This window comes from Candoia aspera, chromosome 1 (assembly GCF_035149785.1).
Source record: "Candoia aspera isolate rCanAsp1 chromosome 1, rCanAsp1.hap2, whole genome shotgun sequence".
NCBI classification, from domain to species: Eukaryota; Metazoa; Chordata; class Lepidosauria; order Squamata; family Boidae; genus Candoia; species Candoia aspera.
The window spans coordinates 179,514,252-179,526,658 of NC_086153.1; the positions used below are offsets into that span (position 1 = coordinate 179,514,252).

The 12,407-nt window shown below is 42.0% G+C and overlaps 2 protein-coding genes across 2 annotated transcripts in view; one reads left to right on the top strand and one right to left on the bottom strand.

Annotated features, from left to right (window-relative positions):
• The window catches only part of DNAH7 (dynein axonemal heavy chain 7), a 152,509-nt gene extending 149,542 nt beyond the window's left edge, over positions 1-2,967 (top strand). Inside the window, exons 59-62 of the mRNA XM_063304672.1 lie at positions 258-410; positions 1,319-1,496; positions 2,191-2,294; positions 2,620-2,967. Of these exons, the coding sequence (XP_063160742.1) occupies positions 258-410; positions 1,319-1,496; positions 2,191-2,294; positions 2,620-2,826 (642 nt within the window). The 3' untranslated portion in view covers positions 2,827-2,967. The remainder of the gene's footprint in view (positions 1-257; positions 411-1,318; positions 1,497-2,190; positions 2,295-2,619) is intronic.
• A 74-nt stretch (positions 2,968-3,041) lies between these two features.
• SLC39A10 (solute carrier family 39 member 10) overlaps positions 3,042-12,407 on the bottom strand; it is a 36,416-nt gene continuing 27,050 nt past the window's right edge. Inside the window, exons 7-10 of the mRNA XM_063318049.1 lie at positions 10,464-10,838; positions 9,348-9,428; positions 7,447-7,637; positions 3,042-6,583 (exon numbers count right to left, since the gene is read on the bottom strand). Of these exons, the coding sequence (XP_063174119.1) occupies positions 6,425-6,583; positions 7,447-7,637; positions 9,348-9,428; positions 10,464-10,838 (806 nt within the window). The 3' untranslated portion in view covers positions 3,042-6,424. The remainder of the gene's footprint in view (positions 6,584-7,446; positions 7,638-9,347; positions 9,429-10,463; positions 10,839-12,407) is intronic.

The window sequence follows — 12,407 nt, forward strand, 5'->3', positions numbered from 1 at the left end:
TGTGTAGTAGAAATAGGAAGAGAGTATCAATCCTAACAGCAAACACAGGCATGTAAACTGAGTCAGGGATTCATTGTATGATGCTGTGATCACATATTAGCTCAGGAGTACAACTTGCAACAAGACAGTTTGAGTGACTGCCGCATGGAGGCTAACTTATCAAGGTCAGCTATTCCCCGAAGGCATTATTTGGTAAAGCTGTATGATATGAAGGGGAAAAAAAATCCACTCATCTCTTTTCCCCGTATCTCAAACAGGGTCTAGTGGTGATGTCTGCGGACCTGGAAGAAGTAGTAAATAGTATTTTGAAGGGAAAAATTCCAGGCATGTGGATGAGTAAGTCTTACCCAAGCCTCAAACCTCTTGGCAGCTACGTGAATGATTTTCTTACCAGACTGAAGTTCCTACAGGTGAGCATTTCACTTAGAAGTTTTTGAATCTAGGAAATGAAACCACCTTTCCTGAGCGGGTGCCCTGTGTTCAACTACAGTTCATCATCCTGTTAGCATGATTAATCAGGAAGGCTGCACCATTTCTCTATACATTCATATGCCTTTCAATACTCTTACACACACACACCTTGTATGAAGTTGGCATAATGAATATCCAAAGTGCTTCTTCAGATTTTGGGTGCATGTTGTTTACAATGATTTGAGTATTAAGGCATATGTTATGTAACCTAGTGCGATGACTGCCCATTAAAATTGTGCTTACTATTATGCTTTGATAACAGTTTGGTGACTATTCCTGCTACTGGTTAAAAGGACATTAATGTAAGAATTAGGATTGAATTCATAGAGGAAACATGGTTTGCCATCCTTGACAAAAACGAGCACAGGAAATGTAACTCTCCTAGACATGATGAGGATATTTAGCAAATTCTGAAGGCAGATATAGCATGTTACAGGACAGTTATTTTATCACCTTCTTTAGCCCTTCAGGGTTTCCTCATTGTGCCAACATCTAGAGCTCAGGTAGGAAATGTGGCATTCTAACATTGTGCAACAACTACAGTCCCTGGCCACCTTGGCTGGGGTTGACAGAGTCCAACACGTGGTACACCATAGGTCCATTCTAATCCTAAAAGATCCTTGCACAAACACAAGGCAGTTCTCACAAAACCATTCCCAAAATCTGCTGATTTTCCTTTGCTGCCCATGCCACATTTATTAAGGCATGTCCATTTCTAAAAGGGTGGCCAGAGGGGGGAAAAATATCCAGTGAGCAGGTTGCATTCCATTAATACATCTTGAGATACAGCCTTGTGAATTCATTTGTTAATATTAAACTCAATTCCCACCCCCTCCTGTCATTGCAGACATGGTTCGAAAATGGAACTCCCCCTATGTTCTGGCTTTCTGGATTTTTCTTCACGCAAGCCTTCTTAACTGGTGCCCAACAGAATTATGCCCGGAAATACACCATCCCAATTGATCTGCTAGGGTTTGATTATGAAGTTCTGGAAGATAAGGAATACAAACATGCTCCTGAAGATGGTGAATATACAATTGACAGTAATATAATTTGGAGAACTTTATTTTAATTAGCCTTTTTGTACACCACCCTTCATCTAAGATGCTCAGGCAGGAAAATTGAGAAAATGGAATTTAAGCTTCTCAAAATCATTATGAAGTTAGGCAGGCTGAGGGTGAACGAAAGGCCATATGCTAAGCTGAGATGTGCAACACAGCCCTTCTAGCCTTTGTCCACTTGATCCTCTGTATAACATTGCCTCACAATTCAGGCATTATATTCTATTGTGTTGGGAAAACTGGTTATAGCAAAGTCCTTGAGGAGATCTTCACAATTAAGAGGTAGGCGGTGGCCTAATTGTTACGGCCACATATTAGTTTAACACGGAGAACCTACTTCAGTATAGGAAACTGCACGTAAGTCATACTTTTCAATGGGCCTTTGTATGTGTAAATGAAACTACAGTACATCCAGGGTAAAGCTGTAGTCTATCTCCTTTCTGTTTACTTCTATATGCAGAAATAATTCATGCCCTAGATTTGTCTCTACAAGCTGTACAATGTACAGAATCCATTTATAGGTATGGGCTTCCGATAGGAATTGTCAAAAACTCATAATCCAATGTAAAATACACTTACAATATAAAATTTAGTACTTTGCCATTTGAAGCACATTTTATACCAATGTACCCTTTTTTCCCCCCCAAATAAAAAATAGGAGTCTACATTCATGGATTATTCTTGGATGGAGCTCGCTGGAACAGGAAGACGAAGAAGTTAGGGGAATCTTACCCCAAAATCCTTTATGATAATATGCCAGTGGTTAGTATCTTCCTGATAAATGAGAATTCTTCCAGCAATTTATAGAGCAATTGGTACCCACTGACTGGGGTTCAAGCAAGCTCAGTGGGACTTGCTAGTTCTACGATGGGGATTCAAACATGCACATTACCTGTGCACAAGTAACTCAACTAACACGTGAATATATTCCAATTCTCAAGTTGTGCTATAATTGTATCTGAATGTGTCATTACATTGATTGGCCTGATTTTGCTGAGATTATCTGTTCCCACCCAGATAAAGGGAAGTACATTGTAATCCACATGCAGTTTGGACTCTCTTAATCATCTCCCTTTACATGCTACAGATGTGGCTCAAGCCTTGCCGAAGGTCAGACATTCCTGAGAGACCCAGTTATTTGGCTCCGGTGTACAAGACAAGCGAAAGACGAGGAACTCTATCCACTACAGGCCACTCTACCAATTTTGTGATTGCAATGATTCTGCCTTCAGACGAGCCTGAAGAACACTGGATTGGACGAGGGGTGGCCCTGTTATGCCAGCTCAACTCCTAGCATAAGGCATCCCACCATGAAAGGAGGCTAACTGGTGGTCCTGCCACATTCAGTATCTGCCTTTTTAAATCACTTTTTCCAAAAGAAATTCAAATGTTTCGAAACCTTTAAATACAATTTATTTGCATCTTTAATCTGTAAAAAATTTAAACTGTAAGTTGAATGAAATAATATAATAATAAAAAATTCTTGGGGGTAAAAAGCAGTCTGCATAATTGTTTATTCAATAATTTTATTTTCTTATGTTCCTTGTGAATAAGGAACAGACATAAACACAACACTGTCGACAATGGACAAAAACAGCATTTCATCATTTCCAGCTTTTTATTTATTTATATATATATATATATATATATATATATATATATATATATATGTGTGTGTGTGTGTGTGTGTGTGTGTGTGTGTGTGTGTGTGTGTATGCATTTTTAAAAAAATGAATTTTGTGTAACAAATCAAAACAAAACCCCCACCCCTTCCAAAGCTGTATCTCAAATATATTTCAGGACCATAATCACATTGTTTCAACCATAAGGAAAGAAGTCACACTGCATCCTAGGATGCTACAGCATTTTCTAAGCAATCATCATCATCATCACAGCTGATTCAGTGCAGTGTGATCGATATGGGATGTCACACAGTGACAGCATTGTAAGATACAAGTAACATTTACGCCCTCTAACAACAAGTACACATTTAAATGAGACTGGACTCCAGTGGAAGGGAATGATGAATCCACGGAGAAATGTAGTGGAATCCCGATTGTCCCAAATGTGATCACTTAATTGTATTTCAAAAAGTTTAGGGAATTCAGTGCCCAAGGAAATAAAAGAAGCTAGGGCTGCTCTGCTGCTCTTCACAAAGTGTAGCAGGCACACAAGTGAATGAGGGAGGAACTTCTCCCGAAGGCCCATCAAATCCTAACACTTTACCACACGACCTGTGTTTTGTAGAGTTTTCTGTTTAAAAAAAATTAAAAATCTGTTACTTAGGACTAATTCTTTTCCTCAGATTGACATTACACTATAGCACATGCCGGCAAAATGCAAAAGGAAAAAGTACTACCTGAAGTAGAGAAAGCTTTATTCATAATTACAAAAATAGGCCTTAAAAATCTTGCACGCCCTTTTTTTCCTGACTAAAAATCTCACTCCAGCGATGCCCTCTGGCAGGTTCTAAGACAATGAGAGACCAAAGGGCCCAAACCCTGGGAGAAGGAAGTCCCCCTGAGAGATATCCAGGGGGAGTTCAGCATCACCTCCTCTAGCTTGGGGCCAAGCATTTTTAGCTGTAGACGAACTACCCTCTCCAGCAAAGAGCGTGAGACCAGATGAGACCCAACCTTATAGTCTTTACCAGTGTTTCTCAACCTTGGCAACTTAAAGATGGGTGGACTTCAGCTCCCAGAATTCCCCAGCTAGCTATGCTGCCTGGGGAATACTGGGAGTTGAAGTCCAACCAACTTAAAGTTGCCAAAGTTGAGAAACACTGGCATTTACAGTTGTGCCGAGATCCCAGTGGGTATGCAGTCGGTAAGAAAGCAGGATCCAGTCCTCTCTATGGAGCCACCAGCTAGCCAAAACACTGCTGTCTGTCAGCATTCTCTCCCTCCCACAGAAGCCACCATCATCCAACACACGTTTAAAGTAGACAACAGTCGCATAAAAAAGGAATGTCTGGAGAAAAAGTAAGTGGAACGATCAAAAATCAAATTGGAATGAAGGCTTGTCTGGTTTTCTAACTTTTTAGGAACTCTGATGGCAATCAAAGAAAGTATCCCCCCTCCCCACAAAACAAACCCACCAACCTTCCTATGCAGCTCATCTTATATATACATTAAAAAAACAAAAACAAAAAAACAAAGCAAGAAAAATGCTCAAAGAAACCAACTCCCAAGATTCGTTTAGGACTGTCACACGCTGTTCTTGTTTCATGGGGCTGAAAGAGCCTGCTCTTCTCACAATCTCTTACAATTGGTCTCTGGGAGTTAACAGCTGCTTGGCACGAACATTCTTCCTGTGGTCAAGCTAACCCCTGCTGAGTTAAGGACTTCCCCAGATCTGCACCTGCCATGAGGCCAGGACAACTACTCGACTGATGCTGAAGGCCTGCTCCTCTTTTACCTCCTTTGCACAGTTTCTAGGAGCCCCTGCAGCCATCTGGGGCGCCGTCAAGGATGCAGCAGTTCTCCTCCCCAGGAGGAGGCAACCTGAAGTAGGAAGTCACCTGCTCGGCTCCTCGGAGGAGACTCTGGGACTTCTACATCACAGAAGGAACCCAACTGCAGCAAAGACATGGGTAAAAGCCCAGCAGAATTAAAAAAAAAGTTAAGAACAATTAAAACAGTCTCCGAAAGGGGGCTTTTGGGGAGAAAGTTCCCAACGTCAAATAGCTGCTGCAGGTGCTCCAAACTCAGGTGGCGTGGCATTGAAGTCATACTTTCAAAACTATTCTCAGGAGTCACGTAAACCAGTATGAAAAAAGGGTTGCTGTCAAAGGAGCCTGATGCAGGTGCTCCATTAGTCAAGTTACTCAAACAGCACTGCTACCTGTTACACAACTGCAGCAAGGGGATTGGGGCAGTCCACAAGCAATATTTAACTATCCGGCATTTTGCTAACCAATGTCCACAAGCTAACGTTAAATAGCTAATACTTTTCAACCCCCCCACCCCCACCCCAAGGTACACAGGCCCCTAAGGCTTGATTCAGAAATCTACAGCCTGCTTTTCCTTGGGCTTCAAAAGGACAAGAGTACAATACTGCATCAGCAACACAGTAAGGAAGGGGCTCAAGAATTTGCAAAGGAGCCGCTACTGCAGAGCTGTGTAGCAGTGGCTGCAGACAAGGATGTGTGCTTAAAACCCTGTACTAAACAAGTTGATTGGCAAGGACTGAGAAAAGGGGAGGGAAGTTCAATCACATGGCTGAACCAGAAAAACACAGGGTTTCAGTTTGGTCACACCATTCAGCACAGGGCAAAAGAGCCAACAGAGCAGGCAACAAGGCTGGGAGCAAATGCAATTCATTCATAACATGCTAGAAACAATTCATCTTTTTTGCTTTGTTTAAAAAACCATTAAAAAGATAACCCCACTCAGAAAGGCTCTAACTGTGCACTGCCAATTAATTTGAGTTGCAAGCCTGTGTGTGTTACAGGCTGGGACAAGAAGCCTGGAGAGTGACATAGCTTGGCACGCAGGCTCTGTGGACAGGGGTGCCTTTCACCATTTGCTCAAGCGCAACACAAAAGGCTTTGCCAGGGAGGGGTGTGACTTCTGCTGCCCGCTGCCAGAGCCAAATAGAAACAATATCTTTGTAAACAGCATCCCAGGCATCATGTTTACATGTTCTGCTTCCAACCCAACCTGATTTATTTAAAAAGAAAACATTGAACCAAATCAGTCAAGTCTCTTTGTTTCTTCCTTTCTTTTAGCGAGAAAGCAGACCCTGTTTATACAGATACCAAAATACTGTTACTGATAAATCAGTGTGTGTCGCTGCTTTGCCTGGGAACCGATGTGCATACAGTACCACACGTCAGACTAAAAAAGTCTTACAGTAGAATGGCTGCAATCACAGTTGAGTACTGGAAATTTTCAAAACTGAATGTCCAACACTATTTTGTCTTCATAAAGGGCGATCACCAGCATGATGGCAAAACCCAGGACAAGCCCCAAGTTCTGGAGGATGAACTGACCCACAGGACAGTAGCCGTGCTCTTCGTTGTCTCCGTCCCCATGAAGCATCTCTGGAAGCTGAAAGGAAGGAAAGGTCTGAATAACGCTTTTTCAGTTAGGGACCCCACCACCTGCACTTTAGAAGTAGAGAAGGGGCCTGTACTTTGAAATGATTGATCTGCACAGACAGATGGCTGGGGCAGTCTCCCTGGGGCTTCTTTTCCCATGAACTTCTTCTGCCATAGAATTCTACGTATTGCTGCCACAGCTTAAAATTGGATTTCTGGAAGCCCAAGGTTCCAACCAAAACAACCAAACTTTACCTCAGTTTCCTTTATAATCAAGGATTCCAGTATTAAAACCACAGGACTGGTTTTATTAGTTTCTCCATTTATTTTAACCCCAGATGCTCTCTATTAATTAATCAATCAAACAAAATTAAATGGCCACCCATCCACCAGAAGGAACTCTGGGCAGCAGACTTTTAACATTACCCAAGTTCATTCACTTGGATTTACAAGCCAATGTAGCTATTCTTAGCATATAGTACAACTCCTCCTTCCTCCCTCCCTATTGCCTCTGTTCCTTTAGGCAAATGATATCCTTCAACTGCCATCTTCTAATTACAGGAGTCATCCCACCAAATCTTTGTTCAGCCTCTTTAATCCTATTTGCCTTTCCGCTCTAAGAATCCAAGGTCATCGCTCATCCATCCTATAGTGGGCAAGTGATCCCCACTCTGGCTCTTCCCAGGCCCATTTCACTCTTTTTGCGAGAAACTGCTCCCTCACTGTCCTCCAATAAGGACTGGATCTTCCGCCATTAGCTGAGCTGCATGCCCCAAAGCAATCTTTTGCAGCATGGCAAGCCTGCAGGACTCCAAGCACTGCCTCACCCCAAGGGCCACAGGCACACACAGCACTACGTACTGTGAATCTTACCATGTCCACAAGGGCCACGTAGAGGAACATGCCTGCTGTGATTGCAAAGATCCAGAGAGTGATGTTATTGGCATATTGTCCCACAGCTGTTCCTATTAGCATTCCTACATAAGCCATCATCGCCGAGAGGAGGTTGTAAACAATGGCCTGCTTTACAGTCATGCCTGCCTTCAGAAGTACAGCAAAGTCACCTAATGGAAAGACAAAAGCAATAGTACAATCACAGGTGCAACAATGGCTTATTCAACCTAATCAAGGACATTCTTACTAAAAGGATCCCTGGGCATATTTACATTCATGTAAACTCTGTGTTCTGTGGTCAAAGTGCTTTGAGGAACAGTTCTGAAGAATTAGTGTTCCATTTTGAAAGGCTAGATTTGTACCTACATTTGTATCTAGGGCTACATCCATAGATATTCAATGTGCTAGTTTTCTGATTCGGTTTCTGGGTGAAGTAGAAATCCCAGTGGTTAATGCTGCAGTCTAAGGAATAGGCACGACAAGGAAGATTCATGCTCTGAAAGGCAGAGGGGGGCACATGACCCTTGAGTTCCCCCAAAGGCTTAACCATTCCTTCAGCATTCAGTAGTAGCCTAGCCACGTTATTCCTTTACACCGCTATATAAAAGTGCCTGTCATCTATTATTGTTAATCTGGTTGCTTTTATCCCAACATGGCAGTAATGATCTCTGGATAAACGGCTGGCTAGCAATTCAGCTGCTGTTGCCAGTAAAGAAAACTATGATTGTAAAGTGAACGCAGAGTTTGCTGCAGGATAAACTGCAGAAATATACAGAGAATGAAAATCAAAGCAGCAATGCACAGGGTAGAGTCAGCTAACATCCTTTAAGACTGTAACATGATCAGCTGATCCTTTCTTGCAATCCTGTAACAACAGAACTGAACAAAATGCTCCACGACTGTGACTGGATTTGTGACAGTGGAGAACAGAAAACGTGAAAACTGCTAGACAACGAAACACAGCGTTATCCATGAGACGGTGAAGCACATGGTGCAAAAGAACTTCTTCCCTGCAGGGAAGGTGCTTTGGAGCTAAGGCCAGAAGAGCAGAAACAGTTTACACCATGAGAGAGGGGGACAATAATACATCTCAACTGAACCAAAGCGCACACAGGTTGTGGACAGGATATGATGCCTATACAATGCAAGATTTGGACAGTTGCTGGCTGCAGTCTCCCTGAAGCGCTGTACAATCTATTCCTACATTCAGTTCACTTAGCAGTGAGAGCTTTCTCAATTTCGAGAAAGTTCCACTATCAAAAATATCACCCAAGCCTAGCGCACACAGCAGCTCATGAGCTTTCACATATAAACTACATAATCAGCAGGCTCCGGGTGCCTGCAGAAGCAGCTGTCAAGCCCATCAGCCACAGCCACCTGGGCCCCCTTCCAGTAAGTCTTTTCAGCATTCCTTTTACCTCCAGCAACACTGCTTGGCTTCAAGTGAGTGACAGCACGTGCCAATGTGGAGAAGGATGCCACAAGGCCCTACAGAAGTACAGGCAGTTATAACTTCGTACATCTGGTAATGCAACAGCTTTATTATTGCTGTGGTTGCTTCCCAGGGCCCACGTGATCTTCTCTTTTCCACTCCTTTCTAAAATACATCCGTGTATACAACTGCACAGCACCTTTATTGACGTGGCACTACTCATTTCTACTTGTGGCAGCCTGAATAATGATTTTCATTTTCATTGTTCCTCAGCTGAAACTGAAATGAGCAGGGCCTTGCCTAGGAATGCAGCTGCACTAGCTCTGTTGCTAAAACCAGATATACCCTGAACATTGTGAGCTACATAAATAATCATATCTATTAATAAAGCATTTTGATTCACAGACCCAAGAATAAAAGCACAGCTGACATCACATTAACTGATTACCCAATTCATGAGGAAGTTCATGACAAAACACTGCTATGGATGTGCTAATTCCACCTGTTAAACCAGCACTGAAAGCAGCTCCTGGAGAGGAGAGGAATGGGGGTGGGGGACAGAACAAAATAAAGTTTTAACTGGTTATCTTGACAAGGCTATTTTAAGCAAAACAGCAGAGATGATTAAAAAAAGCATTCTTGGCCAAAAGACTGTCAGGTTAACCCAGAAGTCATGTCTCAAATGGTCGTTTTAATCCCAGATTATTGAAACGTTTCATGAATCCATATACTAGGAAAAAAGAAGCTACTCTGGAATTTGGGAGAACGGACTGCTTTTTGTAGTAGATCTTGAGTGTCATCAATAGGGGACCTGGCCTTGTATCAGAGGTGAACATGAAATGGGGAAAAACTTTTGTCTGGAACCCAGAAGGTTCCATGGAACTGTTTCAGACCCACCTCAGTTCAAGAAAACCGAGCCTAGAAAACTTTGTTTCAGGTTTTGGATAAAACAAAATTTTGACAGACGAGTCAGATCCGTCCTCCCATCAGCAGATATCAGTTGGGCATAGTCATTGCCCTGTCCCCTCCCCAGCAGGAAGCATCTCTTGACAGTTTAAACATTTTCACTTTGGGATACATCACACAATGCATTTATGAACCACCTTTTCTGGCCTAATGGAGTGAAACAGCTACTACATGAAGACTTCAAAATATTTACCAAGGCCACCTATAATCAAGACAGGACACAGAACTCTCAGAGAAGGTGGCATTTCTTAACACTACTATATTCCTTCCCATTCCCCATATGAACTAGCAAATAATTTGTGGCCACAAGGAAAGACGTCCTCTGCTGCTTTGGCCAAATATTATAAGGCAGTAAGGATTGGGATGAGTGAGGAGCAAGGCTTCTTCTGCTGAGGGCTGCATGATCTACTAAGAGCAATTAGAGAAAGGAACCATACAGAGGATTATCTGGCACTGCTACTTCCTTAATGGATCTCTTTTGCACTCTTTTTCTTCCCTAAATCGACACACACTATCCCATTTTTTTTCTCACTGCAAATTTACTTGTTGCAAAGAGCACCTTTTCCCTTCCCACCCCCAAACCTTTTGCTTTGCTTACCAATGGCCAAACCGTCACTAAAATTGTGGATCCCGTCTCCCATTATTACCATCCAAGCAATATTTGCTATTCCGGTGTCTTTTAAGTCTTTGCCAGAATGGCAGTGTCCATGAGAGTGATGGGAATGTTTATGTGGCCAGAGATGGTTGTGCTTCCTCGCTATGATTTTAACATCTCGATGATGGTTCCCATACTCCACATCTGAAAGATTGTTGCTCTGGACATTATGAGAGACGTCATTATGGGAGTGGAGCATACGATTTTCTTCCTCTGTGGTGGACAGAAAGGCCTTTGGCAGAGAGTCAAGCTGGCCATCCAGATCTGTTAACTCAGTTTCATTAAGTCGATCATCAGACAGTGCAGAATCGTCTGCTCCTGAAGGGGATGACCCCAAGAAACATGTAAATTAATGAGGGATGTCTAGGATGTATTAATTAGGACAGCAGTGCTGCCAATGCCTAAGTTAGCCATTCACAACAAATGCTAAATGGAGACTTTTGGGGCAGCAATGTAGCCTTAGATTTGAAAGTCACGTTGCCAATCTTGACTGCAATGTAAAACACTGTTTAACCCACACCTACAAACATTTTACCAAGTTCGGCTATCATCTAGTATTAGCAATATAGTCAGGTATATACACAGGGCAGGGAGGGAGGGGGAGGGAGAGGTGTTTTTAAATAAAACAGAAGAGATGAAGCCAGAAAACTTAAAATGCACATTAAGTAGAATGTGCTAAAATATATTTAAGGTGTTTGCATGTACATAGAGATGTGTACACATGAGAATACATGACATAAGAACATCTATTCATATAAAAAAACCTGTGTTTGTATGATGCTGCCTGCGTATATGCTGAGGTGGTTTTGCTTATAGCTGGTACTCTAATTATGGATGCTCAAACCACTGAGGTCTATCTGGTACTTGCTTGGGAAGGATATTGAGCACACACTTTTCAATGAAAAGTCCCAAATTCAATTCCTTATATCTGCAAGTGGGGCAGGGAAAAAAACTACACCCAGAATCTTAGATAATCATTGCCAACCAGCATAGGCAGTGCTAAAATCTGGGTTCATAAGTCTTCTATGGTTGCATTACTGCCAACTTTTATCAGGATTTGGACTTACATACAGAATAAAAAAGCAGACCCAACTAGTCCTGATAGAGCATATATTCACATTTAGAATTCACCAAAGTGGTGGGTTAGGAACCTAGGGACAAGGTGAAACCATAGTTCAAGTTCCTAAACAAATCCTGATCTCAGGCAACACAAAAATGATGACATCAGTCAAAATGGCCTGACATCTTGCAAGCAAAGAGGTTAACACAACAGAACATTTACTTTAACCCTGGCCCATATTTTGCAAAGCATGCTACAAAGCAGAGTTTTACATCTTGACTTCTAGCTAACACTTAAGAATTTGAGGATTCAGCTACAATGCATCGCAAAAAAACTTCCTAATTTTGGAGATCATCCAAATGAGAAGCCAGACCTGACAAGATAGCTCATAATAAACCCCATTGTTTTTAGAATTGCAAAGAATGTTCTCCAAAGCAGTATCTGCTCACACACAAGCAAGCGCGTGCTCTCTCCCCCTCTATACATATATGCCATCCAAAAAAGAAGACTTGAATTTGAATGCATTAGGGAACATGTTAAAATTTGTTGATTATATTTCCTTTACCAAATGACAACAGATCAAAATATCATACATTAAAGCAGATGAATAACCAAGCTGCTATTCCATATGAACAACTGATGTAAGATACTGGGTTTACCCGAATGCTGCAGGGACAGTGGCAGCCTGGTCGTGAATGGGACATTTATTCTTATATTTATTGTCTATTTGTAATTGTATTTATATTGTGTGCCTATTGTTTTATTGATTATTTTGTTGTAAACCGCCCAGAGTCCCACTGGTGGGAGGAGATGGGCTGTGACAAATT